Source organism: Henningerozyma blattae, chromosome 3 (assembly GCF_000315915.1).
Source record: "Henningerozyma blattae CBS 6284 chromosome 3, complete genome".
In the NCBI taxonomy this organism is placed as follows: Eukaryota; Fungi; Ascomycota; class Saccharomycetes; order Saccharomycetales; family Saccharomycetaceae; genus Henningerozyma; species Henningerozyma blattae.
Window position 1 is genome coordinate 1,125,249 of NC_020187.1, and position 27,995 is coordinate 1,153,243.

The window sequence follows — 27,995 nt, forward strand, 5'->3', positions numbered from 1 at the left end:
TTTTGCTTCTTTGGGTTTCTGGAATAATTGATTAGTTTCTATTGATTGATTACATTTGTATTTGAAAGTTAAGCTATTTCAAATCCAAATAACTGTTTTAAATTGTGATTTATAAGTTGTCGTTTTTAGTCGTGTTTCTTTTTGTTTATTATTATCTTTTTTTTTTTTGAGTTATCATATCAAGCATATCAGTAAGGTTATACATATAAACATAAATTTTCAAATACAAGAATTCCATTTCGCCAGATACAATAATGCAGCCTATGATAATCAATACTCCGATAAATAATCAATTACAACAGCAGATGCTACTGAATCAATCGTCTAAGACGATTCAAATCAGAATAGATAATATTCCTCCCAATAAGAATTGGAAAGAAGTGCGTTATCTAATAGGTGGGATTATCCATCATTCCAATATTTTACAAGTCAAACTATTGCCTCCCCTAACTTCCATCGTGCCTCCATTTTTAACTTTTCATTCTTGTTTAATCACGTTAAAAAATAAATTAGGTTGGGATCAAATAAATAGATTGATTGCTATCTTGAATAATTATCAATGGGACTTCTACCAATTATATGCTTACAATTTTTCTCTTTATGATTTCCAATTACCGCCTAATGCAAGTCCTTATCATATGAATATGCTACCGACAAATAATATGTCTCTAACCTTACCCGTACAAATCCCTTCTACTTTACCTCCCCCCCATTCCACATCAACAGCTACACATGCAACTTCTTTAAGTCCAAAACTTATTAATTCAAGTTTGAATTCAAAATCGAATTCAATTTCGAATTCAAACAATAATGTAAATTCAAATAATTCGCCTCCCAATAATTATCAATTATCTCATTCACGTTCAAGGTCACAAGGTTCGATGGGGAATACAACTACTACTAATACAACTAATTCAAGTACAATCAATACTAGTGATTATTATACAACTGCAACGAATAATAATAATAATAATAATAGTAATATCAACAATGTTGGAAAACAAAATTCATTAACAAATGGTTATCCACGCCCATATCCGTCCTCCTATGAAACGACAAGAACGAACTCAAATAAAAGCAGCAATCCCAATTCAAGGCATTCTTCAATATCTACTAGTCAAATATCGTCAAATCAATCACCAAGTCGACATATTCATGCTCAACAGCAGCAACAAAATGCAACATTTGCAAATAGTTCTACTTTAAATAATGGTATTCAAATGCACTCATCTCAAGTTCCGCCTCCCCCACCGGTAATACCATATAATAATTTTATCAATCAACAACCAATTTATCCCGAATTTTATTTTAGTACAAACGGCACGGCTATAAATCATAATAGCAATACTCAAATGATACAACATATTGCAAGACTAAATAACCCAAATAATATGAGTCGTAGTAGCCATACGTACAATAATAAGAATGGTACCATTACTGGCTCAAGATATTATATGAATTCAACTAATAACAACCTTAATAATGGCTTGGTTATTAATGGCTCTAATAAAAAAGCTAATAGTTCAAACAACATATCCAATAGAAATAATAAAATGCAACTAAATGAGATATTAGAGAATGAACAAAAAAAATTACAGCCAATGACAGAATATGAAATCAAAGCAAAAATTGAAGCCAATAAAAGAAGGTTAAGACAAATTTTTAATGAAAAAAATTTTAGAAAGCAAATGACTCATAGAAATATGTTTCAATTGATGTTAGAGAATTTCCCACCATTATTATTATTGGATTCCATGACAGATGATTTAAATTCTTTAAAATCAAAATTGGATAAAAACTATTATAACAATAGCACTAAAGTAGCTTCTAATGTTGTTGAAACAAATGGGAAACAAATAAAGGGCACGAATACTACTACAACAATCACATATTTTGATTCTTCTCCTTCTCAGGATAAAACTAATAATAAATATCAATTAAAAGATACTTCAAAAGAAGATATTGAAGTTTTAAGAGTAGAAAATCCAAATAAATTTCAGAGCAAATTAAGATGGACAATTTTAAAAGATTTCATTAAATTGAAATGTCCAACATTATTAGATTCCACATATTTGCCAAGAAATAGAAATAATACAATAAATAATACTAATAGCCATGAAAATGATGGTAATGATGCAAACATAACGAGCTCAACTGAAAAAGAAATTAATGGTAAAGAAGATGATAAAAGCTCTATGACAGAAACACTAGAAGCTAATAATGATAATTTGACATCAACAACATCACAGTCAAATGTGATAACAAATTCTACCTCAAACATAAGTAATAATGTAGTTAGTAGTGGTAGCAAAGAAACCCTTAATTTACAAAATGTCAATAAAATTCCATCTCTTAATAATTGCAATCATGTAGATGTCAACAGTGATGTTACTACAACGGCTAATAATACTAATAATAATAATGAAAATGAAAGAATACTGAGAGAAATTGAAGAATTTTATGTAGGTGTCTATGAGCAGGAGGAAAAGATCGTAAAATTAATCTACCCAAAATCTTCAATGGAAAATTATCCTGAGATAAATGCAATGAAATCATTTCAAAATGATTTTAACCAAAAAAATAATAACGATGACAATGATGAGAAAAATATGGCCGAAGATGAAAATATGTACGATGAAAAATATATACTAACGGTAACATATAAAGCAATCATCGGCTTCCATGATAAAGAATTGAAAGAATTGGCTTTGAAAAGCTTAGATGATCAAGAGTATTCACTAGGTTTTAAGTTAAAAGTGCATGACTTAGCACCCTGGGTTGAAAACCCAAATTTGAAAGGTAGCCAAGATGGTTGCAATAATAATGATTTGGATACTATATTTCGTATAACGAATTCAGAAATAAAAGAAGTAGAGAATACTCTAAATAATAATGATGATAATTCCCATACAATTAATACAGCTATTAATAATGATAATATAGCAAATACACCTAATGTATCAAAAGATACAAATATGCTTGCACCTACTAACTTGGATTCTAAAGCTTAGGCATTAGAATCAAAGAAAAATAGGAGAATGATAACAGGGAATGGTTATTATATATAAAAAGTAATACTCAATTTATTCACATTACACCTATTTAATTTTTCAATATGCATTCTTCTTGAAGAATATTATTATTTATTTTATATTTATTTATGCATCACATTATATATTTTTTCTTTTCAAGTGTTGGTTTCAAACTCGTTTTATGATATATCATATTTTTTTATTTTTTATGATAAGAAAAATGCATTAAAAATTATTAAATGTCAATCAAGTTATTTTAGAATTATATAACGTTTATAAATTTGTTTAATAAATATATAAATATATTTATATATTTAAATGCTTATAGTACAGTTGAAAGAGGAAAAATATAAAGAAAAAAAAATAATAATATACGAGTTAATGTTATAAAATGTGTCATAATATAATAAAATATGCAATGTTATGATAAACTATAATGGAATGTTATGAATAATTGTCCCTGAATCATATACATCAAAAAAATAGGAAAAATAATTGTTACAAATTGCTTTGATTGTTATGATATCTCATAAATTCATTTTTTTTAAAGTAAAGGTTGATAAACTGGCTGCTCTTTGGATGAAGTTTGATATTCATTTTGGTTTGGAATATCCTTTTCTAATGAAGAGTTATCTTTAATTGATGGTGTATCTATTTTTGAATTAACATCATTATTTACATTGGCTTCATTAGTATTAGAATCTCCATTAGTATCTTTAGTTTGGGTATTTGGTTCTGTTATTGGAGTTGTAGTAGACGCAGTTGTAGTTTGATCAGAATTTGATAATTCGTTAGATTTGGTAGCAAAATTAGCTGGTACTGGATTTAAAATCATTGGAGTGTTTGGCCTAGATATTAGCTGGTGAGATTGAGCAGTTGTAGGTAGATCAGCGTTAGAAGTTAATAGCGATTGGATCCCTTTAGGTTCCGTTTTAACTTGTTCAGAGTCGGTATTATTTTCTGGTTTTTTTTCTGATGTCTTTGATTCATCATTGATTGCATTATCATCTTCATTAATTAAAGAAGAAATTGTGCTTAACATTTTTAAACCATCAACAGATTTTTTAGATTCATTATTAGAATTTTCGATCTTTTTTTCACATGTTTCTTTATTTTTTTGTGATTTATCATTATTATTATCAATAATGTTTGATGTAGTTTCATTTGCATTATTAGGTTGATTTTGTTGTGATGGTTCAATAGTCGGGTTTAATATTTGAGTAGTTGTATTTGAAGTAGAAGTAGTGGTAATTGCAGGAGTAATTGTGCGAGGAGGGGCAGGTGTAGTAATAGCTGCTAGTGATGATTGTTTCACAGTATTATTAGAGTTAGTTGAAATGGAAGTAGGAACAGATGACATATTATTGATTTTTGGTTTATTTATTTGACTTAATTTTGAAGTCATACTTGTAGACGTGTTGTTAACATTAGTATTTGTATTATTCAATAACGTGGCAAATGAAGGAGTATTTGATCTAGAAATGTTTAAAATTGGAGGAGTGTTTGAATCTGGTAATAAAGTAGAAAAGATTGGAGGAGAAATTCCATTCATTGGATGAGGTAATCCAGGAGTGTTTGAACGTGAAGGAATGAACCCAGGTGTATTTGGTCTTGTAGAATTTAAGAGAGAAGAATTATTGGTATTATTAGCATCAAATAAACCAGGATAATTCGATTGCTGTTGTTGCTGTTGTTGTTGTTGTTGTTGTTGTTGTTGTTGTTGTTGTTGTTGTTGTTGTTGTTGTTGTTGTTGTTGTTGTTGTTGTTGTTGTTGTTGTTGTTGTTGTTGTTGTTGTTGTTGTTGTTGTTGTAGATTGTTAGTAGAGAAAGGTTGGATTGGAATAGAAGGTGGAGGTGCTGACATTGATGGAGGTGGGACCCTTGGATGAGATAAATTTTTATTATTATTAGCATTAGAATTATTGAACGTTGAATTATAGTTGGAATGTGGACGAGAAATTGGAAGACTATTTGGATTTTGTAAATTGTGATTGTTATTATGATTATTATCCAATAATAATAGAGTAGTAGAAAGTTTGGGCATTGTATTGATGATTTGATTATTTGAAGTAGTAGTGTTGTTTTGAGTAATCAGGTGAGAAGTTGAACTTGAGTTTGATTGAGTATGGGAATGTGAATTAGGATCATTGTTATCATTTTTCAATTGTTTCAATTCTAAAATGATATCCTCCTTTGTAAAACTATTAAACAAATTAGATAATTCATAGTTTTTATGAATCAATTTATTATTATGAAACAAATATAAATCTGGAGTGGTGTTACTGTTATCATTTGGATCTATAGTAGAAGTATTATTAATTTTGAATAATGATTTACAATTGAATAAGATTTCATCGATTGTAGGTGTACCATTACTTAAAAGTGGGAAATTAAATGTTTGATTTTGATTATTATATTTAATAATAATTTTTTTATTTAATTCTTGATTTGCCAATTGTGGTTTCATCGGTAAAGTAGATAAGATAGTGGAACGTGAAGTGTTATTTAAAATATGGTGAGAAGCATTAGTTGATGAATTATTATTTGAAGATCCATTATTTGATAACATATTGGTATTTGATGTAGAAGAAGAAGAAGAAGATAATACAAATGGATAGTTTTTAATAATGAATTGATAGATAATTTCATTTAATGGATAAATGATTGGATCGAAACCAAAATCTTTAATAAGTGCACCAATTAGAAGATAAAACAACTTCAAATTAATTAATTCATTTACATTTGTGAAATTTAATAAATTTCTCTTTGTAGATTGATTAAATATTTGAATGGAAATTAAAGATAAATTTTCCACTGAAAAAATTTTATTTAAAATAAAATTTTTAATGGAAATGCTTAAATTTGTGAAAAATCTTTCGATGACAAAATTAATAGCAGATTTAATGGAGAATTCACCCAATGATTGTAGATTAGAATACAAATCAAAAGAACCTTGAGATGTAGACAATTCAATACATGATCTTGATTTCTGAATATTTATTAAAATCTTTTCCCTCAAGAAAAAGGGCAAGTCATTAGCAGAAGTTGTGGGACTAGCCGCGGAAGCATTTGAAATTGCCATTTGGTTGTTATTGTTGGCGTTCGGAGGTGCGCCCGAATTAAGGTTAGTATTTTTAGAATCATGGGAGAATTGAGGGTTATTATTTTTCAAAGACGGTAAATCATTATTATTATTACCGTTGTTGTTATTATTATTATTACTATTATTTAGACCAATAGATAATAATTGATAATTATTTGTTGATAGGGCAAAATCTGTCAAGTTTTGATCATTTAAAGATGTACTATTATTTGTCAATGAATTTGGATTTGAAACATTTGATAAATTTTGAGCCAAAGATGATGAATCGTTCAAAGATTGTTCGGATAAAGGAATAATATTATTAACGATATCATAAATGATTGCCTTTAAAATATCATCGTATTTCTGTTGGGATTGGATGACAGGTATAGAAGGTTGGAAAAACGAAGTGGATGAGTTATTGGTTGAGTCATCAATATTTCTATGACTTAATAATGGAGGATTTGCAGTGGAAGTAGTTATATTTGATGATGAGTTATTGTTGCTGCTGCTAGTGTTGTTGTTAAGATTTTGCAACCTGGAATTATAAAGAGTTTTATTGTTATTATCCAATGGTATTGGAATAGGAGAATGGATTCTTTTAATATTTATGTTTGTATTTGTGTTAGAAGATGAAGAAGTAGGAGCGTTACTACTCAAGATGTTGGATAATGGAGATGCAACTCTTGATATGGAATCTTCATCCGAAGTATAATCGTTCAAAATATTTGGGTTTAAACGTGAAGTAGTAGAAGATGAAGAAGACAAATTTGCATTGTTGTTGTTGCTATTCATACCATTATTACTACCTCCATTGGAAGAATTACCACCACTGATATATCTCTTTTTAGACCTCTTTCTGTTTCTTCTTACTGATTGCACTGCAGCAGTGACCAATTTTTCAAATTCTCCAGAACAAGATATTGGATAATTAAATTCTGTTCTTAAGATGGTAGCAATCTGTCTGATATTATCATCCTGTTCACTAGCCTTTCTATACGATAACCCAAACTTGTCTATCAATTCCAATCTTCTAGAACTAAACTGTTTCCATTTCTTATCATCTTTGAAATTCAATTGTTCTCTAATCTTATGAGTGGTCCCATTCCCGGACGGTTTATGTATTTTAAAATTCTGATTATTATGGGCATGTAAATGGGACAATGAAGTGTTGGTACTGCTATTACTCATCTGGTTAGTCATCGGGTTATTCATTGGATTGTTCATTGGATTGTTCATTGGATTGTTATGGTTTAGAGGAGTTGGCATCTGAAGTATACCCATAGCACAATCTACGAAATGTTGTAATGTATTCGATGCCCCGGTATTTGGTATATCTGTGCGATGTGTTGGGTATTCTTATCTGTTTGTTTGTTTTTTATTTTATTACTATTAGTATTGTGATTGTTATATTTTTTTTTTCACTTTGTGATGATGATTAGATTAAACGTGGAGTAAAAAAAATATCAAAAAAAAAAAATAAAAAAAGAATGACGAAGAATGTATAGTAAATCAAATTTGGCAAACTAGATTAAAGTCGAATGATTAGGACAAAATCAAAATTAAAAAAGAAAAATTCAAAAAAAAGCAAAAAAGAAAATCTAGAAAACAAATTAAATGCACGCAAAAAATTCGATAGAATACTATTAGTTACTGAGAAAAAATGGAAAAGTGATAGGATAGAGTAATAACAAAATACGACAAAACTAAAAAATCTTGGTGTGTAAATTGCGAAATCTAAAAAAATCTAAAAAAAAAATAAAAATAACAATAAAAAATTGCAAACGAAAATGAAATAATTTAATAAATTCCAACTAAGAGTCGAATCGAGCCAGATATGATGACGATGAGTCCAAGAAAGAGGTTATGACAAGAAAATAAATAGCAACAGGAAATGTTCGAATCGATCACACACAACTTAATCAAGTTTCAGATAATCTAATATACCAAAATAATCAGAAATTTTGATTACACAACACGTCCTATGTCCTGGATAGATGACGATGACGATGGCGATGTGCTGGAAAATTGGGCATCGAACAAGAGAGAAAAAATCTCCCGGCATTGGTCAGGGCTAGGTTTAATTTGAGGATGATTAAACTGGTTACAGACAACCTACGCAGGCAGAAAACTTTTCACCTGGAATTGGCCGGATCTGGGACACGACGGGCCAGGAAGTTGTCCGAAGAGGCAAAGACAGGGCCCGGGCTTCTCCGGCGGGACATAAAATTGCCCGGCGGGACACAAATTGTGATGACGGGACAGAGTGGATCAGTTGGCAGACAAAACATGCGTGAGAAGACCAATGGGGCAGCCAGTGAGCTAAACATAGCAGAGTAGAGCAGGCCAAGCAAGAACAAAGCAAGTTGCCAGAGGATACGTAACAGTTGGCGATTGGCCACGACGGGTGTTAGAAGGCTAAATACAATGACTACACACAGGCTACATACTATTCACTGTTCGCTATTTGCTCTTTGCTCTTTGCTCTTTGCTCTTTGCTCTTTGCTATTTGCTATTTGCTATTTGCTATTTGCTATTTGCTCTTTGCTCTTTGCTCTTTGCTATTTGCATTTCGCATCTCGCTAGTATATCTCATCACTGAGTCTCGCAGCAGTGAGATGAGATGTGGAAACGTGTTCTTAAAAAAACACTACCTCTCGGCTTGGAATTGAGTCTCGGTGACACCTTGGCCCATGGCTGCTGTGGCGCTGACACCACCTTGAGCAAGCCTCAAGATACCGTCGATATACTCTGCCCCAGACCATTTTTGATGTTTGACAATGTCAACGCCCTGGGCAATCTCCTGTTGTTGGATGTCTTGTGCATAACTCTTCATACCATGCTTGATGAAATTCTTGGAAAATTGGTCAATGGCCAAAGCAGTGGTATGTAAGCCTGCCAATGTAATAAATTGCCAGTTGTACCCCAATAAACCGAGTCTTTTGATGAAAGTTTCTTGATCGTCGATGCTCATGGCTTTATTCCAATTGAAACTTGGGGATAAGTTATATGCCATCCATTTGTTAGGGTTCAAATCGTGGATCCCTTCGGCAAATTCACGAGCTTGTTCATAATCAGGCAAGTTACTTTCCATCCATACTAAATCAGCGTATTTGGAGAATTCACGAGCTCTCATTATAGAACATTTGGTACCACCTTTGTAACGGTATAACCCTTCACGGACCCTGCAGATATCCCAATCAAAGAAAATCGTGTGACCAATCAATTGTTTACAAATAGCTTGCATCTCATAAATTGATTTACCATCATATGGCCCTACTTTGGCATTGAATTCATCAATGATGTTTTGTTTATCTTTGATATTATCATCTTTCTCAACAGCATCAGCAAAGGCTTCATTGAATAATTTCAAACCGGCTTTATCATTCCAATAAGTTTCTTTGGCTTGTAAATCATCCTTGTTAGCAATACATTCATCCATAAATTCAACAAAAGTACCTTCATCTTCCAAGATTTTTTCATTGGTAGCACCAATGATGAAATAATGATCTCTCTTGTCAATAGTAGAACTTAACAATGTAGCTTCTTCCGAATCAGTTCTTGCCACAATGATCAATGAACTATTCATGATATCAGAACACATTCTAATGGTAACCAAACGATTGATATGTTCTTGTACTGGGATAACACATCTACCAGACATGTGACCACACTTCTTATTAGTACTAGTTTGATCTTCCATATGAATACCAGCAGCACCTCTTTCAATAAACATTTTGGTTAATTTAAAGACTGCAGTTAATCCACCATGACCAGCATCTGCATCAGCTACAATAGGGGTCAAATAATCGATCTCAGGACCCATCTTTTCCAATTCTTCTAAACTAGTAGCATTACTTCTTTCTTCATATTGTCTACGATTATGGAATTGTTGGGCTTTAAATAAATGTTCCACTTTATTGGGGACAGTATCCATGGGGTAATCAGCCAAATCAGGACCAGGTTCATTAGAAGTAGAAGCTGTAGAGGAACATTGCCAACCAGAAACATAGATAGTATCCAAATATTTGGCCATTTGAGTGATTTGTACTGGATCCATAGCACCAAATGTCATTGAAACAGTCTTGTCTTCGAAATGTTTTTCAAGAGTCTTGAATAATTTTTCTGACATGACAGATGATGGGTATTTAATCGTTTCAGGAAAATTACCACGTTTTTTGGCAATATCCATGGCAGAATATGGACGTTGGATCCCCTTCCATCTTGGTTCCTGCCACCATTTTTCAATACGTTTACTTTCTTCTAATAATGAGTTTTGTAATTTTTCAAATTCATTAAGAGAGGTATCAGTCTTGGAGGCAGCAGCAGCAGCATTTGTTTGTTTGATCTTGGCAATCACATCTTCATGTGAAGTAACAGATTCTTTTGGTTTGGTTTGATTCGTAGCAACAGGCATTTTTTTTTTTTGGAAGATAATGTTTGATAAGTTGTTGTTGTTGATTTCTTTTTTATCTACTAAAGAGAAAAAAAGAGAGTTATTACTATTAAATATGACAAGAAAGATTGATGCCAAATAGATTCATCAACCTCTTTATATATATATTGATATCGAGATTGAAATCTATATTTCACCATCGGTTGAAAGGAGATAACCTTGATCTTAAAGTCCTTACCGGATGAAATATACTTTAACAATAGTCATGTCAAAACGACTACTCTTTTACTTCTTACAATAAACCTCCTTATATGTTTCGGTCAAATGGCAAAGAGTAATGGCCCTTTTTTTCTTTAGGTGTGATGCTTTATAATTTGTATATATGTTGTCATGCGTTTAGTAAAAGGGCCTTCCGTACAGATCTGTCATTAGGGATGTCCCACGAATTTCGCGGCTGAATGGACCAAAATGCATCACACAAATGCGCCACGCGTGTTTCCCTTTCCGTACTTCGGCCCTGAATCGTCCAAGGTGATCTCCCAGTTTGAAAGATGCAAAAAAAAAAGAATATACCGACACCTGCAGGATTTGAACCAGCGCGGGCAGAGCCCAACAGATTTCAAGTCTGTCGCCTTAACCACTCGGCCAAAGTGCCAATTTTGATTTTTTTGAGAATAAGTGGTTTTTCCCGCTGGCGAAACTTCAAATATTCGTAATGGGATAAAGAATGTGAATTGTGCTGGAATATGATTATATCATTTACTATATATGTCTAAATAAAGTAATCGTCTTTACATCTTAAACACTGTATAACAATGTCTAACTCTCTTGAATCCCAGTAAATTGTAAAGTTGCTTTTTATATATTTTATATAAATGCTGCTAGCATGAATCAAATTCTTGGATCCCAGCTTGGTAGCAAGATTGCAGAACACGAATATATATATATATATATATAAATAAACGGTACAGCATCTGCACTTCATAAACTACTCCTTAACACAATACTCCAACTCATGCTATTCTCCACAAATCATAAAAGCTAGTTTTACCCACAATTACCGCCAATAAATCCTCTTAGTAACATATTCCTCAACATAAGAGCAATACATCACTATGGAAAATCCCTTTTATAGGGGAAATCTCGTTCCTTAATCGATTTCTGTAGCAGTTAATGTATAACAGTCAATCAAGGATTCTTATTTAGGCCTTCTGATTGGTCATATATTGGAAGGTGATAGGAGGGGAAATATCATCAACTGACTATCTAGTAACTTCTTTATACGTAACAATAACAAGAGTACTCTACAACCACTACAACATTGATTTGTGAAACTTTTGGTTTCACAAATTTAAAAGGATCTGTCCATTTATAGCAAAATTTTGCTTCAATTCTTGATGGGCTATAAGTAACCAGAACCTTGAACAGTGATGGTTCACAATGAGTTATGATTGTAGTGTCTCGATTGTCATATTTTGAGCATATGCTCTTAGATCTTACAATTCATCATTTCTCTCTTCAAAGAAATCTTTCATCCCAGTAACCAGCTGCTTGGTGTGGAAGAAGAAACTCATCTTGCAAGTATTTAGGCTTGCCAAAAAAAAAAAATGCATGCTTTTAAATGTGTCATTACAAAGTCAGGGTGGAGCAAGTTTCAGTCAATAATAATGCTTTTTTCAATAGCATATACTGAATACCATCAAATAAACCATAATTCAGACGAATGCCATGTGATGACGATAATTGAACGTAATTTCGCCAAACATTTTTTCTTTCTTCATTAATATTTGAATAATTCTATTCATAAACTATGGGCAACCCTTCATATTGATGGATACGGCTAATCAGTAGCTTCGAAGACGTCCTATAACAATTGATCAGCTGAAAAGGTTACAATCGCCAAATATTGAAAAATACTATCTCTTAAATAACTATATTTCATATTAGCATATTCTAGAGATAATCCTTCTCTTGTTCTTTGTCTAATACCTTTTCTTCTTTTATATTGTTTTTCGTACACAAAAAGACTTCACAATTTACTTGGGACAAACGATAAGTACATATACAGGTTTATACCATGTTGATACATTCAAACTTGGTAATGATTTACCCTTATTTGCCTATGGATAATTGGCACTGGAGGAAACCTGTTTCAAGTATTAGAACACGACTAATGGTGTCTTGTTCTTGCCTACAGTCCCCACAAACCCTATCTAAACATAAAATAAAAATTTTCCTTTAATATTCCTTTAACATATTTCTTGATAATCTTTTAATAATAAAAGTCTTTTAGATTTATTATTATTATTATAGAGAATCCCTATTTGCCCCTCACAGCTTTAAATTTCTTTTTTCAATTTCCCCTCATTTCTTTTTCTTGACAGAAATTACAAAAAGAAAAAAAAATCTCCACAGGCACGGCACGTGATGTACGGCTGTAGCATTTCTATTTTTATGTTGTTGTTTTACTTTTTTTTGCCTGCCAGATTAGGTAGCGCCAATCATCTTTTGAGTCTCAGTAATAAACTAAGTAAAACAATACGAAATACGCCTGATATTTTGGACCTGATACATTCCCCTAAGAAATTATTGTAGGGTAATATGCAAATCTTTAATAGTGGGTGAAATTAGACCGATATAATAGTTTGCCCCGCATTTTGATAATAACTGGGTGTTGGGGAAAAGGGGCAGGATTAAGAATGATAATAGGCTTTTAAAATGATTAAGAGTATAAATAGTTGATAAATGTGTTATTTCGAAAATTATTTTTCTTGATTCTTTTTTCTTTATATAGATATAATCCAGTCAATCAAGCAAATAAAGCTAATTTTCAAATATCTATATATATATATATACTCAAGCTCGAAGATATATATATATATATAAATAAGACATATTATTACTAACATTATACTCATAAACAACTCTCTTTCTTTATATTCACACCATGCCAAAGAAAGATAAGAAGAAGGCCAAGACCTACAGTACAATCACCACAAAATCAGGGGAAACTTTGAAAGTCTTTGAAGATTTGGAAGATTTCAATGTTTTTTTGAAAAATGGGGCAGAAGATGACGAATACGATAATATCCATTGCCAATTGAAATATTACCCACCTTTTGTATTGGCAGAATCTCATAATGATCCAGAAAAGATTAAAGATACTGCCAATTCGAATTCCAAGAAATTCGTAAGACATTTGAATCAGCATGTGGAAAAACATTTGTTGAAAGATATTAGAAACTCATTGGACCTTCCAGATTTGAAATTCAAAGATAAATCAAAAGAGAAGACTAATGAAAATATGATTTGGAACTATAGTGACGTCTCACAGTCCAAAATAAATCATAAAAAATTCAAAATCGATATTAGAGTAACGGCCAACCATTATAATGCAATGGTAGATGTAGATTATAAAACGGTTCCTATTGCTGAAATTGCTATGGAACCTGAGAATACTTTGATTTGATTTTTGCAATTTCCCTTCTTTCCTCTAATGAGTTTACGAATTTATGCTTATTTACGATTTCTTTAATGTTTATGTACTAAATTATATTTTTTAAATATAAAAACAAATATTTGCACAACTATATATACACATAAGCCTAATAATCTGGCATTTCCTTCTTTTGAGTACGGGCTGTTCTAGATCTATAGGAAGTTGAAGTTGAAGATTGAGGTTTCATTGAAGAACCATCACTTGAAGCTACATTCTCATTATTATTGTTAGTATGATGATGCTGGTATCTAGTTATGCTACTAGAACTGGAAATAGAACTTTGATGATTGTATCGGTTGGGAATCGCATTATTAAATCCTGGATTCATCTTGGGTCTCATATTCATAGGTTGATTAGAATACCGGGATCTCATGGGCGGACCATTGGCCAGAGTATTACTACTACTCGAGCTTCGATACCGTTTAGAAGTCATATGAGTATTTGATATAGGGTATGAATTTGTACTTTTCCCACTACTACTGGCGCTAGAAGTAGCGCCACTACTAACATTAGTATCCGAATTATTATTCTGACTATACCCTCTACCACCCAGCCCACCACCTAATCGTCTTGGTTTGAAATATTTGAATGTTCTAGATCGTTCAATATCTACAATACATATTCTATTATTAATTAATAACCCGCGATGCACTCCAATTTCTCTAGTAGCCATTTTACTAGAAGATGCATCATTAAACACAATAAACGCGTATCCTTTGGATTTATTCATTGGAATCTTTGCCGTATTTTCATCACGATGATGGTTATCCTTAACTATTCGAATCTTATCAATCTTACCAAATTTGGAAAATATCTTCTGTAATTCAATCTCAGTGATATCATACGGTAGTCTCCCCACAAATATCGTCTTATATGGATCTGTGCCCTTGATATTAGGATCCTCATCAGGATTCCATTCTGATAAATATGATTCTAGTTTATTAAAATGATTGATAGTCTTGGTTTTCAATTCATCAATTTTTTTCAAATGATTATTATCGCTACCTTGAGGAAATTCTTGTAAATAATCATCTAATATAGAACTGTCACTCATACGCTCCCCCTGGGTTTTAGTCATTTTTAAAACATCTGCTAATGGTGATAATTTTAAATCATGGAATACTTTATTACTCTTGTAATATGAAGTATTATTTTGAAATTGTAATGGTGGCCCAGGCTTAAACAATTTTGCTACATCATTGGGGAATTTGGAATATGACATAATCAATCACAAGGGTGTTTGGGTATTTGAAATAGACAATAATTTCCTTTAACGGCAATGCCTGTTTCGTGTTTTGTGATTTATGCTTTGCGTTTTTTTTATTTTTTTTTTTCAAATCATCACTGTTTAAACATTTTTCAGATGTATTTTTATTATATTTTAACTATCGCATAATCCCAAGTCCGACAAATTAATAGAAAGCATGTTGTTAAGTAATGAAAAATTTAAAAGGAAATTAAGAGTAAAAATATATATACTCAAGAATGCAAAGCATAAATATCAAGACAAACTAGTTAGGCGCCAGTGCTGTTGTTATATAAAAAACTAGCAATAGAAAGAAAAAAAACAGATACAACACCCAGAAGCTTAATTATAGGCATAAGAAGTATTGCCAATGAAACATATTTATTTGAAAAAATTAAAGCTTGCTGTAATGAAATCAAATTATGTGTCTTGCAAATTCTTGGAAATCCTGGAAAATATATCATATTTTACAACATTTTACTAACTACAATTCATACAAGAACAACTATTCTTTCTACAAAATTATTCATTTCCAAGGCGAAAATCAATGTGAACTCACATGACAAAGCATACTAGGTAAGACCTAGTTTTTAACATCTCTAAACCATCTCATAATTTTCTTTTTTATTTTTTTATTTTTCATTTTACCATCTCACAAATTAATCATGAGTGTTAGTACCCATGCTCAATTAAAAAAATAAATATATATATCTCAATTCAGTTGAGTTAGTCATTCATTCCTCAAAAAAAACCATAATTAATTTTATGATTCATAATTTTTAAATACTCTTGTCAACTATTTCAACAAATTATGAGTCAAACCTTACACCGTTTTCCTATTAAGGCAACCGAACTGAATGACAAATTTACTTAAAAAAAAAACTCGTTTTATTCCGTTCCCTAAACGGTTCGGATACTGAAATTGAAAGTTTCAACTTTTTGAGCTCTTCGCAGTTTTGAGAGATTGATGAATCAATTTTTGCGATGAGCAATTAATTATTCTTTTTGAAATTAGCAAATACAACAAGAGGTTGAAAACAATCACTAACAAAGTATACTCATTACTGTAGTAAATAACACGATCCTTAATATTGGGACAGTGACAAGGTACAGAAATTATTATGACAGATTAATTATACCAAATATTTGAAAACCTTGCTATTATCAATAATCATTTTTTTTAAACAAATAACAATATATTATATTTTTTGACAAAGCAATTGCACATATATAGCATCAACATTTTTGTAAATATTCTAGCATCATATCTGTTTTATCCATTTCTCGCTTATACATTTTAAAAGATACCAAGAATTGTAACAGATTTGCAAACTTCATAATTTAGAAGAAAACATTCTAAAAAAAAAATAATCAACAAGGTATCATTTCATTCAATTACAATATTTGCAAATATTATTTTCATATAAATTATAGATAACATAAAAATAAAATGACAAGCACTCCTGTTTTATCCTCAATGAAGAGGATTGGGTCTTCAAAATTACCACAAATTAACATTTCTAAAACTTCAACCTCAGTGGGTTCAAACTTCTCCACTACAGCCTCTAGTTCTAGCGCCTCCTCATACTCAATTCCCTCTTCTGGTAGCACTACTCCATCGTCTGTTTCACCATCAAATGCTCAAGCAATTTCTTTTGCTAAAAAGAGAGTCGATTATACTCAAAAAGTTCAATATTCAACAAATGGTATTGGGTCTATGGGAACAAGGTCTACAGTCATTCAGTTATTAAATAATATTACGACAAAACGTGAAGCCGAACAATATCTAAAATATTTTACCTCTGTTTCTCAACAACAGTTTGCTGTTATTAAAGTCGGTGGTGCTATCATTAGTGATAAATTACAAGAATTAGCCTCTTGCCTGGCCTTTTTGTATCATGTCGGATTATACCCAATAGTATTACACGGAACTGGACCACAAGTAAATGAAAAATTAGAATCTCAAGGTGTTGAACCAGATTACATCGATGGTATTAGAATTACTGATGACAAGACAATGGCTGTTGTTAGACAATGTTTCTTAGAACAAAATTTGAAATTAGTCACTGCTTTGGAAAAATTAGGTGTTAGAGCAAGACCAATTACATCTGGTGTTTTCACTGCTGATTATTTAGATAAAGAAAAATATAATTTGGTTGGTAATATCTGCAGCGTATCTAAGGATCCAATTGAAGCATCTATTAAAGCTGGTGCATTGCCAATTTTAACTTCATTAGCAGAAACTACTTCTGGTCAAATGCTAAATGTTAATGCTGATGTTGCTGCCGGTGAATTAGCACGTGTCTTTGAGCCATTAAAAATTGTATACTTAAATGAAAAAGGTGGTATCATTAATGGTGAAACAGGTAATAAAGTCTCTATGATCAATTTAGATGAAGAATACGAAGACTTAATGAAACAAAGTTGGGTTAAATACGGTACAAAATTAAAGATTAAAGAAATTAAAGAATTGCTAGATTATTTACCACGCTCATCTTCAGTCGCAATTATTGATGTTGATGATTTACAAAAGGAATTATTTACCGATTCTGGTGCTGGTACTATGATCAGAAGAGGTTATAAATTATCCAAGAGAACTTCTTTGAAAGAATTTCCAACTGAAGCATTAAGAGATGCTCTTCAAAGAGACTCTGACATTTCAAGTGGTAAAATTTCAGCAGCTAGTTATTTGACTAAATTAGGAAATACTGAATTCACTTCATATGCCGATGAACCAATGGATGGGTTAGCTATTGTAACAAAGGCCGAACCTGTTCCAAAATTAGATAAATTTCTATGTTCACAAACTGCTTGGCTAAATAACGTTTCTGATAACATTTTCACATCTATTAATCGTGATTTCCCCTCTTTACAATGGACTGTAGATGAAAAAGATGAAAATATAGCATGGCATTTCGCTAAATCTCAAGGTTCTTATTTAAAGAATGGTAAAGTTTTATTCTGGTACGGAATTAATGATTTAGATACAATCTCAAAGATTATCAATGAGTTTACTGCTTCCTTTTTATCCGGTCATTCAAATAATACATCAAACTCTAGCAATGTCTTCGTTAGTGGTCAATCCAAAAAAACATATTCTACAGTTTCTTCTCCTAAACCAAATGGCACCAAAACTAGTACCTCCAAAATTGCATTGATCGGCGCTAGAGGGTATACAGGCAAGAATTTAATCAATTTAATCAACTCTCATCCATATTTAGAATTATCTCATGTTTCTTCTCGTCAATTAGCTGGTCAAAAGGTGGAAGATTACACTAAATCCGAGGTTATCCATGAAAATTTACAAATTGAAGACATTAAAGCATTAGAGAAAGAAGGTAAAGTTGATTTTTGGATAATGGCCTTACCAAATAAAGTTTCTGAACCATTCATTGAAGCTATTGAAAGTGTTAACGGTAACTCTAAGATTATTGATTTATCTGCCGATCACAGATTTGTTCCAGAAACTGAATGGGCTTACGGTTTACCAGAATTAAATGATAGAGAAAAAATCGCCAAAGCAAAGAAGATTGCTAACCCAGGGTGTTATGCTACTGGTTCTCAATTAGCAATTGCACCAATAAAAGAATATTTAACTAGTGAACCAACTGTCTTTGGTGTTTCTGGTTATTCCGGTGCTGGTACAAAACCATCTCCAAAGAATGACCCTAAGTTTTTAAATAATAATTTAATCCCTTACACTTTAACTAACCATATTCATGAACGTGAAATATCTACTAGAATAGGTACTCGTGTTGGATTCACTCCACATGTTGGTCAATGGTTCCAAGGAATTACTTTAACTGTATCGATGCCTATTAAGAAAGGATCCTTAACTTCTGAAGAAGCAGAAAAAGTTTATGAAGATTTCTATAAAGGAGAAAAATTAGTTCATATTCAAAGTGATATCCCATTAGTAAGAGATATCATGGGAACACACGGTGTTGTTATTGGTGGCTTTAAAGTTAATGATGAACAAGATCGTTTAGTTGTTGTTGCTACAATTGATAATTTATTGAAGGGTGCTGCAACCCAATGTGTTCAAAATATGAATTTAGCTATGGGCTACGGTGAATATGATGGTATTCCAGATGAAAAAATTGTGTCTAAATAACAAGGCCAATATTAATTATGCATATACTAAACTGTTTGTAGATAAATAAATAAAAATACATGTACACCATCATATTATAAAAATTAATAAAAGCATTCTAGTAATATTTAAATAATTGTACCTAACAGATTTCCGTAAAACATTATTAAAATATTATTGTAGTTATTTTCATTTACCTTTTATACTGTCTTAAGAAAATATTATTACATTTTATGGATTTCTGACGCCCCCTTTGTAGTTTCGTTCAGGGTGATTTCCTCATTGAAATTTGAACGGAAGCTAGGTGGAAATCCCGAAGCATATACATTAATTTTGAAATTTGAAATTTGGAATACAAGTGAAATAAATCTCTATTATGCCCCTATTAAAAGAAAAAAAAATTAAAAAAGTAGTAACACCAAGCTGTATTAACATTGTAACACAGAATATAAAACTTTTCAAAAAAAAAAATGGACCAAGATTGGAGACGAATTGATATTGATGCCTTTGATCCAGAAAGTGGTAGATTGACCGAAAAGGATCTAATACCCCCATACCCAAACAATGTCACTTTACAAGATATAGAACCAACTATCAATCAATTGCGTAACTTAGCAAGTAGTGGCGATAGCATTTCAGCTATAAAACTAGCTACTAGTGATCCACCTTACAGTGGTGATGAAAACGTTAAATATCAATATTTTCTAGCTGTCATGACCGCTTTGTCCCAAGTCAAGCAATCTGACATTACCAATATTATCAAACAATTGTCTCCAAAACAACAAGATGTTTTAATCAAATATCTATATAAGGGTATGGCTGTTAAGGAAACCCAAAAACAGGGTGGTGTCCTATTAGCTTGGTTTGAAAAATTGACTCAAGTTGCCGGTATTAATCCAGTTGTACATTATATAAATGATAGAAAAACTGTCTAGTTAATGGCTTTCTGATTTGGTTCATAGGGTCACACTGGATATGTCTGATATCTAATAACTTTACCTTCAATTAAGACAACCGTGTTTGCATTAATGATAATTTCATGCTACTATTGATCTCGAACTTACTGATACATCTTTACATATATATATTTATATAGATTACTAATTTATATTAATTAGTGTATAAGAATGTTATGAGAAGCGTAGTTTTTTTTTTAAGAATTCAGTATTAATCACAATTCTCTTGTTGAAACTTTGCATATTCAAACCCTTATTTTTACTCTCTGGCCCATCTATAAATAAAAATTCTTGTTACAATTATATTAAATTAGCGGAATTTGAAAATCTAAAAAAATTACCGACTGTGTTAAAAGAAATGCAAATTAAAGTAAGTCTTTAAGTCAATATTATTGAAAAAAAATTTTAATCAATTATATATTGAGCCTTGGCATCGTAACTTACCAAAACAATATACACCATACTGTTTCCTTTACAGACAATTAATTGCTCATCCAAATAAAAAATAAATAATTTGTAAATATGATTGACAATAATACAGATGAAAAAAGTGCATCTTTAAAGAGAAACCGTGATGAAACTAGCATCGAAAGTAATGAACTTGGAAATACCAGAAATGAAGCAGTGCATAAAAAAACTAAAGTCGAAAATTCTAATGGCAATGAACAACAATTAGGTAAGAAAGCCTCAATTAATTCAGAAGAACAGAAAAGCGCTTCTGATAATTCTAAGAAATCTACTGAAGAGCATTCAGAAGATACTATCACTAAAGAGGAAAAGAAAGAAGATGATACTGAAAAAGAAATCACTAAAAAAGATGATAAAGCTGGAGATAAAAATGAAAAAGAAGATATCCAAAAAAATAATAAAGTAGATGCAGACAATAAAGATTCTGAAACAAAGCAAAAATACGTTTTTGGTTCTACCTCAAAATTTGGTGCTGGGTTTAACTTATCAAATACTGCTTCAAGTATAGGATCTGAAGATACTAGTACTGAGCTTGCCCAAAAATCATTTAGCTTTGGTTCAGGATTCGCATTTGGTGGAGGTTTTGACGTATTAAAGGAACCAAAAGACAATATATCTAGCAAGACAGAAAAATCAAGTACATTAGATGAAGAAAAGAAATCAGAAGTTTCAAATTCAAAGGCAGATAATACGGATGAAACCGTATCAGGATCTCAAGATAACTCGATTGTTTCGCTAAAAAAACAAGAAGTTAAATCGGGAGAAGAAGAGGAAGAAGTGATATATCAAGCTAATGCCAAGCTTTACCAATTACAAGATGTCAAAGAAGGATGGAAAGAAAGGGGTGTGGGCCATATAAGAATTAATAAAAACAGAACTAGTGGAAAATACCGTATTATAATGAGATCGCGTGCGTTGCTAAAAGTATTGCTAAACATTAGTTTGATTAAAGGATTGTCCGTATCGAAGGGATTTCCTGGTTCTTTGCAAGGAGAAAAATTCATTAGAATAATTACATTTACAGACAATAAGACTCCAATGCAATATGCTTTGAAGACAGGAAAAAAAGAAATTGCTGAAGAATTGTATGACAAAATTCAAGAATCTAAAGAAAAATTATAAATACTCTTGAGAACGAATAATTTTTTATATATAAAAAAAAACAATATTTAAGCAAATGCATTTAAACCAATACGGTTTATATAACTATTAAAATTAGTTTTTAATTATGATACGAAATATGCATACACTAGTGTAATTATACATAGAGTGAAAAAAAAAAATACAGGACCAAGGAAGCATAAGTCGTGAAATAGGTGCCATCATAGCTTACATAATTTATTTTTTTATATCTCATTAAAGGGTAATGCATTCAACTATTGCTTAACGAATGCAACAGTACAAATTGTAGTCCCCTTAACACCTCCAAATTCAAAAACAGGATATGGCACAGTTTCCCAACATTTTAAAGTAGAGTTCTTTTCAATGATCTCAATTAATTCATCTTCTGTAAAATTACATGACGTGATTAAAAATACACCATCCTTTGGTAATAATTTTTCAATGACTTTGTTATAAATATTTACTACATTTTGATCTTTATTTGGGCCGACTTTAATACCACTCAAGGCAATTGCATCAAGGGTACCTTTGTCTAAAACTATATCAAATTTGTCTGGAAGCCAATTCTCTTGGAAAATATCAGCTTGTTTGAAATCAATTAATTCCTTCGAATATTCTTTGGAGTTAGAGATTTCTTTTGCGAATTTAACACTTTCCTCAGAGTAGTCAATGCCTAATAATTTACCTTCATCAAATCCGTTTTCTATTAATTCAAATAATAAATGACCATTACCAGTACCCAAATCTAGCATTGATGATTTTTTCGATATTAAATACATCCCTAAGTTATCCTCTAAAAATTCAATCATTCTTTCTTCTGCATCATTGTCATTAAACCAACACTCGCCTGTGTCATTTGAATTCTTACTAAAATTATTTCTCTCTAATGAGTAAAATTCATCCCAATACTGCTTAGTGCCTAATTTTGAAATATTTAAGTTTTTAGTATCTTCCATCGGTAATTCTAACTTCTATATTTGGTTTTAGGAGGTTATATCTATAAGTTAATCTACAGAGAGTAATATATGATCTCTCTGGATGAATAATGAATCGTTACTATAATTATATTAGTGGGCTAAACAAGTTTTACAATTTTGAAATATTATTTTTATTATTATTTTTAGACACTATACTACTATTTTTGAAATTTTGGTGATGAGCTAAAAAATATTTTTTTTGTTCGGACTATGTCGGGTCGGAAATTTTCGGAAAGAACTTGATATAGTTTTTCTATCTTGTTGTGAGTTCCTATAAAATCCTATTAACAAATTATTCAAATTAAGAACTACATATATACTAAAAGAATATCAGATGATATTAGTGCGTTATTTACGTAGCCGTTTGAATTTTAGGAGTATCGAAATTTTGACCCAGAGTAACTGCAGTTGCATTATATATTTCGGTAGTCTCTAACTCTTGTCAAAATTGTCAGCGCTTAATTCTCTATAGACCCCACATTTGATAATTTGTGCTCAATTATGTTTTAGATTAATTAGCCAAACTACGATTGGAGAAATGTTATCGTTCCAGCAAGGCTATAAAAAGGTATGATATTCACTTCAGAATATTTACAGTAAATAGATATTCTAATGCACAGGGGGAAAACTTTCTAGAAAATTCAAGATACATTGGCACACGCACATATATTTATTCCAGTTAAGTCGATATATAATTAATTACTTTAAAAAGTAATCATTCCGCATTAAAGCTGTCATCTATTCGTTTTTAGTTTTTTTGTAAATTTCTAGAAAGTGAAGGTTCTCGGCCTACCTAGTTCTATGCTGAGCTTCACTCAGAAAAGGGAATAACAAAGAAATCTAATGCTCATCTTTTATAAGATATAGTTACTTGAGTGCTATATTAAGGGGTAAACGACTTTAAGAAAACAAAATTTTCCGACAACATTATACATAACTAAAATTTTGTACAAGTATTTTTGATTATATTCAAAACATTCAACAGTTTACGATGTCTGAAAAGAAGATTGACTATTTACCTTCATTGTCAGAGGTATATGATCCATTAGACCCAGCTCAAATTGCCATATTAAAGCATCAAGTAGAAGTGGAAGGTGGTGACAGTGCATCTTCTCAAACGAGATTCAATTATGGCTGGGGGTTAGTGAAATCTAATGATAAAGAAGATCAAAGACTAGGCATAACTATATTGGCATCTATATACAAAGACTCTCCTAACAGAAGAAGAGAGTGTCTATATTATCTGGCCTTGGGATGTTGTCGTGCTGGAGAATATTCTGAAGCTCATCGTTATATTGAAGCATTATACTCTCATGAACCCACTAATAGACAGGTCATTTCCTTGAAGAATGCTATCGAAGAAAAAATCAAAGAAGAAGCTTGGCGTGGAGGACTTGCTATTGGGGCAACTGCAGCCGTTGGTCTTGCTGCATTAGCTGCATACATTTCCAGAAGAAGACGTAAGTAATAGTTTTGAGATATACACAGTCCCTCGCTAGGATAAGATAGGCAGGCCACTCTTACTAGAAGGGCTACTAGCAATGACTATTATCCAAAAGCTTACCAATAGCAACACCGTTTTGGGAAATAAACAACAACTAACCCAATAAAAATGAGATATATATATTTTTTGTAAATAAATAAATCAATAAATGAGCACAATATTCTAAATAAACTCAGTAGATCTGCTAGCATTATAACAATTAGCTTTTTTTTCTAACTCTCTACGCGAATAAAAATACGTAATTAGCTAAGAAACAGGTAACATGGAAACTGCCTGTGATCTGGCAATATTACTAAGTCCAATACACGTAGTCTCCATTTGTCAATACCACAAAAACTAAAATACCTTCGTTACAGTTACAATCACGGTATTAGTAACCATTTGAATAGATATACCTAATTAATTGTCGTTTTAAGATATATGATGAGATTCATTGATACCCGTTTGTTTACACATTCTTGGTATATTCGTGAAGAATGCGACGCGTCACCGTCGTATTGTTTACGCGTTTCAGGCTCACTCCCGAGTAATAAACTATCTCTTCTACATTAATTTAGACTGTCTACTATAGAACCTGCACCTCATTTCTTTTCACGGCAATACCTATTACTTGGCCTGATCCGGGAGCGACGGGAAAAAGTACGGGTGTTATGTTTACGCGTCTGGTGCTGATTAATGGGATATTGGTGTGAAACGCGTCAACAAGATTTTCAATGATAAGTTCTTGAGGAGTAAGGAGACTCTTCGACATAAGATATATAAAGAGTTAAATATTTGGATGATATGACTTTATGTTCTGTCTCTTTCATTTTGGAACATAAGCTTTTTTCTAATATTACCTAAAACACCAAAGAAGCTGACTAGCCTATACATCTATATATATATCCAATCATACAATGTATGTCTGCAAAAGAGACGGTCGTAAAGAACCAGTAAGATTTGACAAAATCACAGCCCGTGTTTCTAGATTATGTTACGGGCTGGATTCTAACCATATTGATCCAGTCAAAGTCACTCAAAGAATTATCTCTGGTGTTTATGAAGGTGTCACTACTATCGAATTGGATAACTTGGCTGCTGAAACTGCCGCTTACATGACTACTATCCATCCGGATTATGCTACTTTAGCCGCTAGATTGGCCATTTCTAACTTACATAAACAAACTACTAAATTATTTTCTACTGTTGTTGAAGAATTGCGTAATTATGTCAATCCAGAAAATAATAAATGGGCTCCTTTAGTCTCTGAGGAATTATACGAAACTGTTCAGAAACATAAAGATGAAATCAATTCTGCTATTGTTTATGACAGAGATTTCCAATTCAACTATTTCGGTTTCAAAACTTTAGAACGTTCTTATTTATTGAAAATGTACGGTAAAGTCGCTGAAAGACCACAACATATGATTATGAGAGTTGCCTTAGGTATTCACGGTGAAGATATCGAAGCTGCTCTAGAGACTTATAATTTAATGTCTCAAAGATATTTCACACATGCTTCTCCTACATTATTTAACGCTGGTACTCCACGTCCACAAATGTCATCTTGTTTCTTAGTTGCTATGAAAGAAGATTCTTTAGAAGGTATTTTTGACACACTAAAGGAATGTGCTATGATTTCTAAATCTGCTGGTGGGTTAGGTGTTCATATTCATGACATTCGTGCTACTGGTTCTTATATTGCTGGTACTAATGGTACCTCTAATGGTTTGATTCCCATGATTCGTGTTTTCAATAACACTGCTCGTTACGTCGACCAAGGTGGTAACAAGAGACCAGGTGCTATTGCTTTATTCTTAGAACCATGGCACGATGATATTTTTGATTTCATTGATATTAGAAAGAATCACGGTAAAGAAGAGATCAGAGCTAGAGATTTATTCCCAGCTTTATGGATTCCAGATCTATTCATGAAACGTGTCAAGGAAAACGGTGATTGGACTTTATTCTCTCCATCTGAAGCTCCAGGTTTATCTGACGTTTACGGTGATGAATTTGAAGCTCTATATAATCGTTATGTTGAAGAAGGTAAAGGTAGAAGAACTATCAAGGCTCAAAAATTATGGTACTCTATCTTAGAAGCACAAACTGAAACTGGTACTCCATTTATCTGTTATAAGGATGCTGCCAACAAAAAATCTAACCAAAAGAACTTGGGTACTATTAAATCTTCCAATTTATGTTGTGAAATTATTGAATATTCTGCCCCAGATGAAACTGCTGTTTGTAACTTAGCTTCTGTTGCCTTGCCAGCCTTTATTAAGAAAACTGATGATGGCAACTCTTTCATTTATGATTTTGAAAAATTACATGAAATTACTAAAGTTATCACTCGTAATTTGAATAAGGTTATTGATCGTAACTACTATCCAGTTCCAGAAGCTAAAAACTCTAATATGAGACACAGACCAGTTGCTTTAGGTGTTCAAGGTTTAGCCGATACTTTCCAAATTTTACGTTTACCATTTGAATCAGACGAAGCTAGAGATTTAAATGCTCATATTTTCGAAACTATGTATCATGCCGCCTTAGAAGCTTCCTGTGAAATTGCTGCTGTTGAAGGTCCATATTCTACTTACGAAGGTTCTCCAGTTTCTCAAGGTATTTTACAATATGATATGTGGGATGTTACCCCAACTGATTTATGGGATTGGGATTCTTTGAAAGCCAATATCAAGAAGCATGGTGTTAGAAACTCTTTATTACTTGCTCCAATGCCAACTGCTTCCACTTCTCAAATTTTAGGTTATAATGAATGTTTCGAACCATTCACTTCTAATATGTATTCTCGTCGTACCTTATCTGGTGAATTCCAAATTGTTAACCCATACTTATTACGTGATTTAGTTGATTTAGGTATTTGGGATGATGCTATGAAACAACATTTAATTACTGACAATGGTTCTATTCAAAAATTACCAAATATTCCACAAGAATTGAAAGAATTATACAAGACTGTTTGGGAAATTTCTCAAAAGAAAATTATTGATATGGCAGCTGACCGTTCTGCTTTCATTGATCAATCTCATTCTTTGAATATTCATATTCAAGCTCCAACTATGGGTAAATTAACAAGTATGCATTTTTACGGTTGGAAGAAAGGTTTGAAGACAGGTATGTATTACTTAAGAACTCAAGCAGCATCAGCCGCTATTCAATTTACAATTGATAAGAAGATTGCTGATCAAGCTGGTAATAAGGTAGCTGACTTGTCTAAATTAGATAGACCAGTTTATAAGCATCGTCCATTAAACTTAACAGATGTTTCATCTAGCGCTGTTGAAACTGTTACCAGTTCTATTTCAGCCAAGTCTGAAGTTCAAAGAGAAAATTCTCCTCCTGTATCATTACAAAGTTCTGTATCTGAAGGTGTCAGTTCTTTATCTATTTCTGAATCCCAACCAATAACTCCAGTTGAATCTGTCTCAAATATGGAAGTTCCAAAGAAAAATACTGAAGTCACCCAAAAGCCAAAGGCTGGTGAACCAGATTTCGATATTTACAACTCTAAAGTTATTGCTTGTGCTATTGATAATCCAGAAGCTTGTGAAATGTGTTCTGGTTAATCTTTTCAATACAGATTAACTTGAATATATTCAAGGTTTTCTAGTATTTTTTTT

The 27,995-nt window shown here is 31.8% G+C and overlaps 11 protein-coding genes and 1 non-coding gene across 12 annotated transcripts; 7 read left to right on the forward strand and 5 right to left on the reverse strand.

Moving 5' to 3' along the window:
- Positions 1-254: 254 nt before the first annotated feature.
- TBLA0C04640 (uncharacterized protein) lies at positions 255-3,011 on the forward strand (the record flags this gene model as incomplete). The annotated part of the gene is made up of 1 exon (XM_004179731.1): positions 255-3,011. The coding sequence occupies one exon, from the start codon at positions 255-257 to the stop codon at positions 3,009-3,011; it is 2,757 nt and encodes a 918-aa protein (XP_004179779.1).
- A 565-nt stretch (positions 3,012-3,576) lies between these two features.
- On the reverse strand, positions 3,577-7,398 carry TBLA0C04650 (uncharacterized protein; the record flags this gene model as incomplete). Its single annotated transcript, XM_004179732.1, has 1 exon — positions 3,577-7,398. One exon carries the CDS (start codon positions 7,396-7,398, stop codon positions 3,577-3,579), a length of 3,822 nt encoding a protein of 1,273 aa, XP_004179780.1.
- A 1,366-nt stretch (positions 7,399-8,764) lies between these two features.
- On the reverse strand, positions 8,765-10,531 carry ICL1 (isocitrate lyase 1; the record flags this gene model as incomplete). The annotated part of the gene is made up of 1 exon (XM_004179733.1): positions 8,765-10,531. The coding sequence occupies one exon, from the start codon at positions 10,529-10,531 to the stop codon at positions 8,765-8,767; it is 1,767 nt and encodes a 588-aa protein (XP_004179781.1).
- Positions 10,532-11,083: 552 nt separating this feature from the next.
- Positions 11,084-11,165, reverse strand: TBLA0Ctrna14S. Its single transcript has one exon. It is a non-coding gene; the product is annotated as a tRNA-Ser (tRNA).
- A 2,292-nt stretch (positions 11,166-13,457) lies between these two features.
- TBLA0C04670 (uncharacterized protein) lies at positions 13,458-13,979 on the forward strand (the record flags this gene model as incomplete). The annotated part of the gene is made up of 1 exon (XM_004179734.1): positions 13,458-13,979. One exon carries the CDS (start codon positions 13,458-13,460, stop codon positions 13,977-13,979), a length of 522 nt encoding a protein of 173 aa, XP_004179782.1.
- A 136-nt stretch (positions 13,980-14,115) lies between these two features.
- SNP1 (U1 snRNP complex subunit SNP1) lies at positions 14,116-15,231 on the reverse strand (the record flags this gene model as incomplete). Its single annotated transcript, XM_004179735.1, has 1 exon — positions 14,116-15,231. One exon carries the CDS (start codon positions 15,229-15,231, stop codon positions 14,116-14,118), a length of 1,116 nt encoding a protein of 371 aa, XP_004179783.1.
- A 1,501-nt stretch (positions 15,232-16,732) lies between these two features.
- Positions 16,733-19,369, forward strand: TBLA0C04690 (bifunctional acetylglutamate kinase/N-acetyl-gamma-glutamyl-phosphate reductase; the record flags this gene model as incomplete). Its single annotated transcript, XM_004179736.1, has 1 exon — positions 16,733-19,369. One exon carries the CDS (start codon positions 16,733-16,735, stop codon positions 19,367-19,369), a length of 2,637 nt encoding a protein of 878 aa, XP_004179784.1.
- Positions 19,370-19,818: 449 nt separating this feature from the next.
- On the forward strand, positions 19,819-20,283 carry ARC15 (Arc15p; the record flags this gene model as incomplete). Its single annotated transcript, XM_004179737.1, has 1 exon — positions 19,819-20,283. One exon carries the CDS (start codon positions 19,819-19,821, stop codon positions 20,281-20,283), a length of 465 nt encoding a protein of 154 aa, XP_004179785.1.
- A 543-nt stretch (positions 20,284-20,826) lies between these two features.
- Positions 20,827-21,894, forward strand: YRB2 (Yrb2p; the record flags this gene model as incomplete). Its single annotated transcript, XM_004179738.1, has 1 exon — positions 20,827-21,894. The coding sequence occupies one exon, from the start codon at positions 20,827-20,829 to the stop codon at positions 21,892-21,894; it is 1,068 nt and encodes a 355-aa protein (XP_004179786.1).
- Positions 21,895-22,148: 254 nt separating this feature from the next.
- Positions 22,149-22,850, reverse strand: EFM4 (Efm4p; the record flags this gene model as incomplete). Its single annotated transcript, XM_004179739.1, has 1 exon — positions 22,149-22,850. The coding sequence occupies one exon, from the start codon at positions 22,848-22,850 to the stop codon at positions 22,149-22,151; it is 702 nt and encodes a 233-aa protein (XP_004179787.1).
- Positions 22,851-23,862: 1,012 nt separating this feature from the next.
- FIS1 (Fis1p) lies at positions 23,863-24,339 on the forward strand (the record flags this gene model as incomplete). The annotated part of the gene is made up of 1 exon (XM_004179740.1): positions 23,863-24,339. One exon carries the CDS (start codon positions 23,863-23,865, stop codon positions 24,337-24,339), a length of 477 nt encoding a protein of 158 aa, XP_004179788.1.
- A 932-nt stretch (positions 24,340-25,271) lies between these two features.
- On the forward strand, positions 25,272-27,941 carry TBLA0C04740 (ribonucleoside-diphosphate reductase large subunit; the record flags this gene model as incomplete). Its single annotated transcript, XM_004179741.1, has 1 exon — positions 25,272-27,941. The coding sequence occupies one exon, from the start codon at positions 25,272-25,274 to the stop codon at positions 27,939-27,941; it is 2,670 nt and encodes an 889-aa protein (XP_004179789.1).
- Between the last annotated feature and the right edge of the window lie 54 nt (positions 27,942-27,995).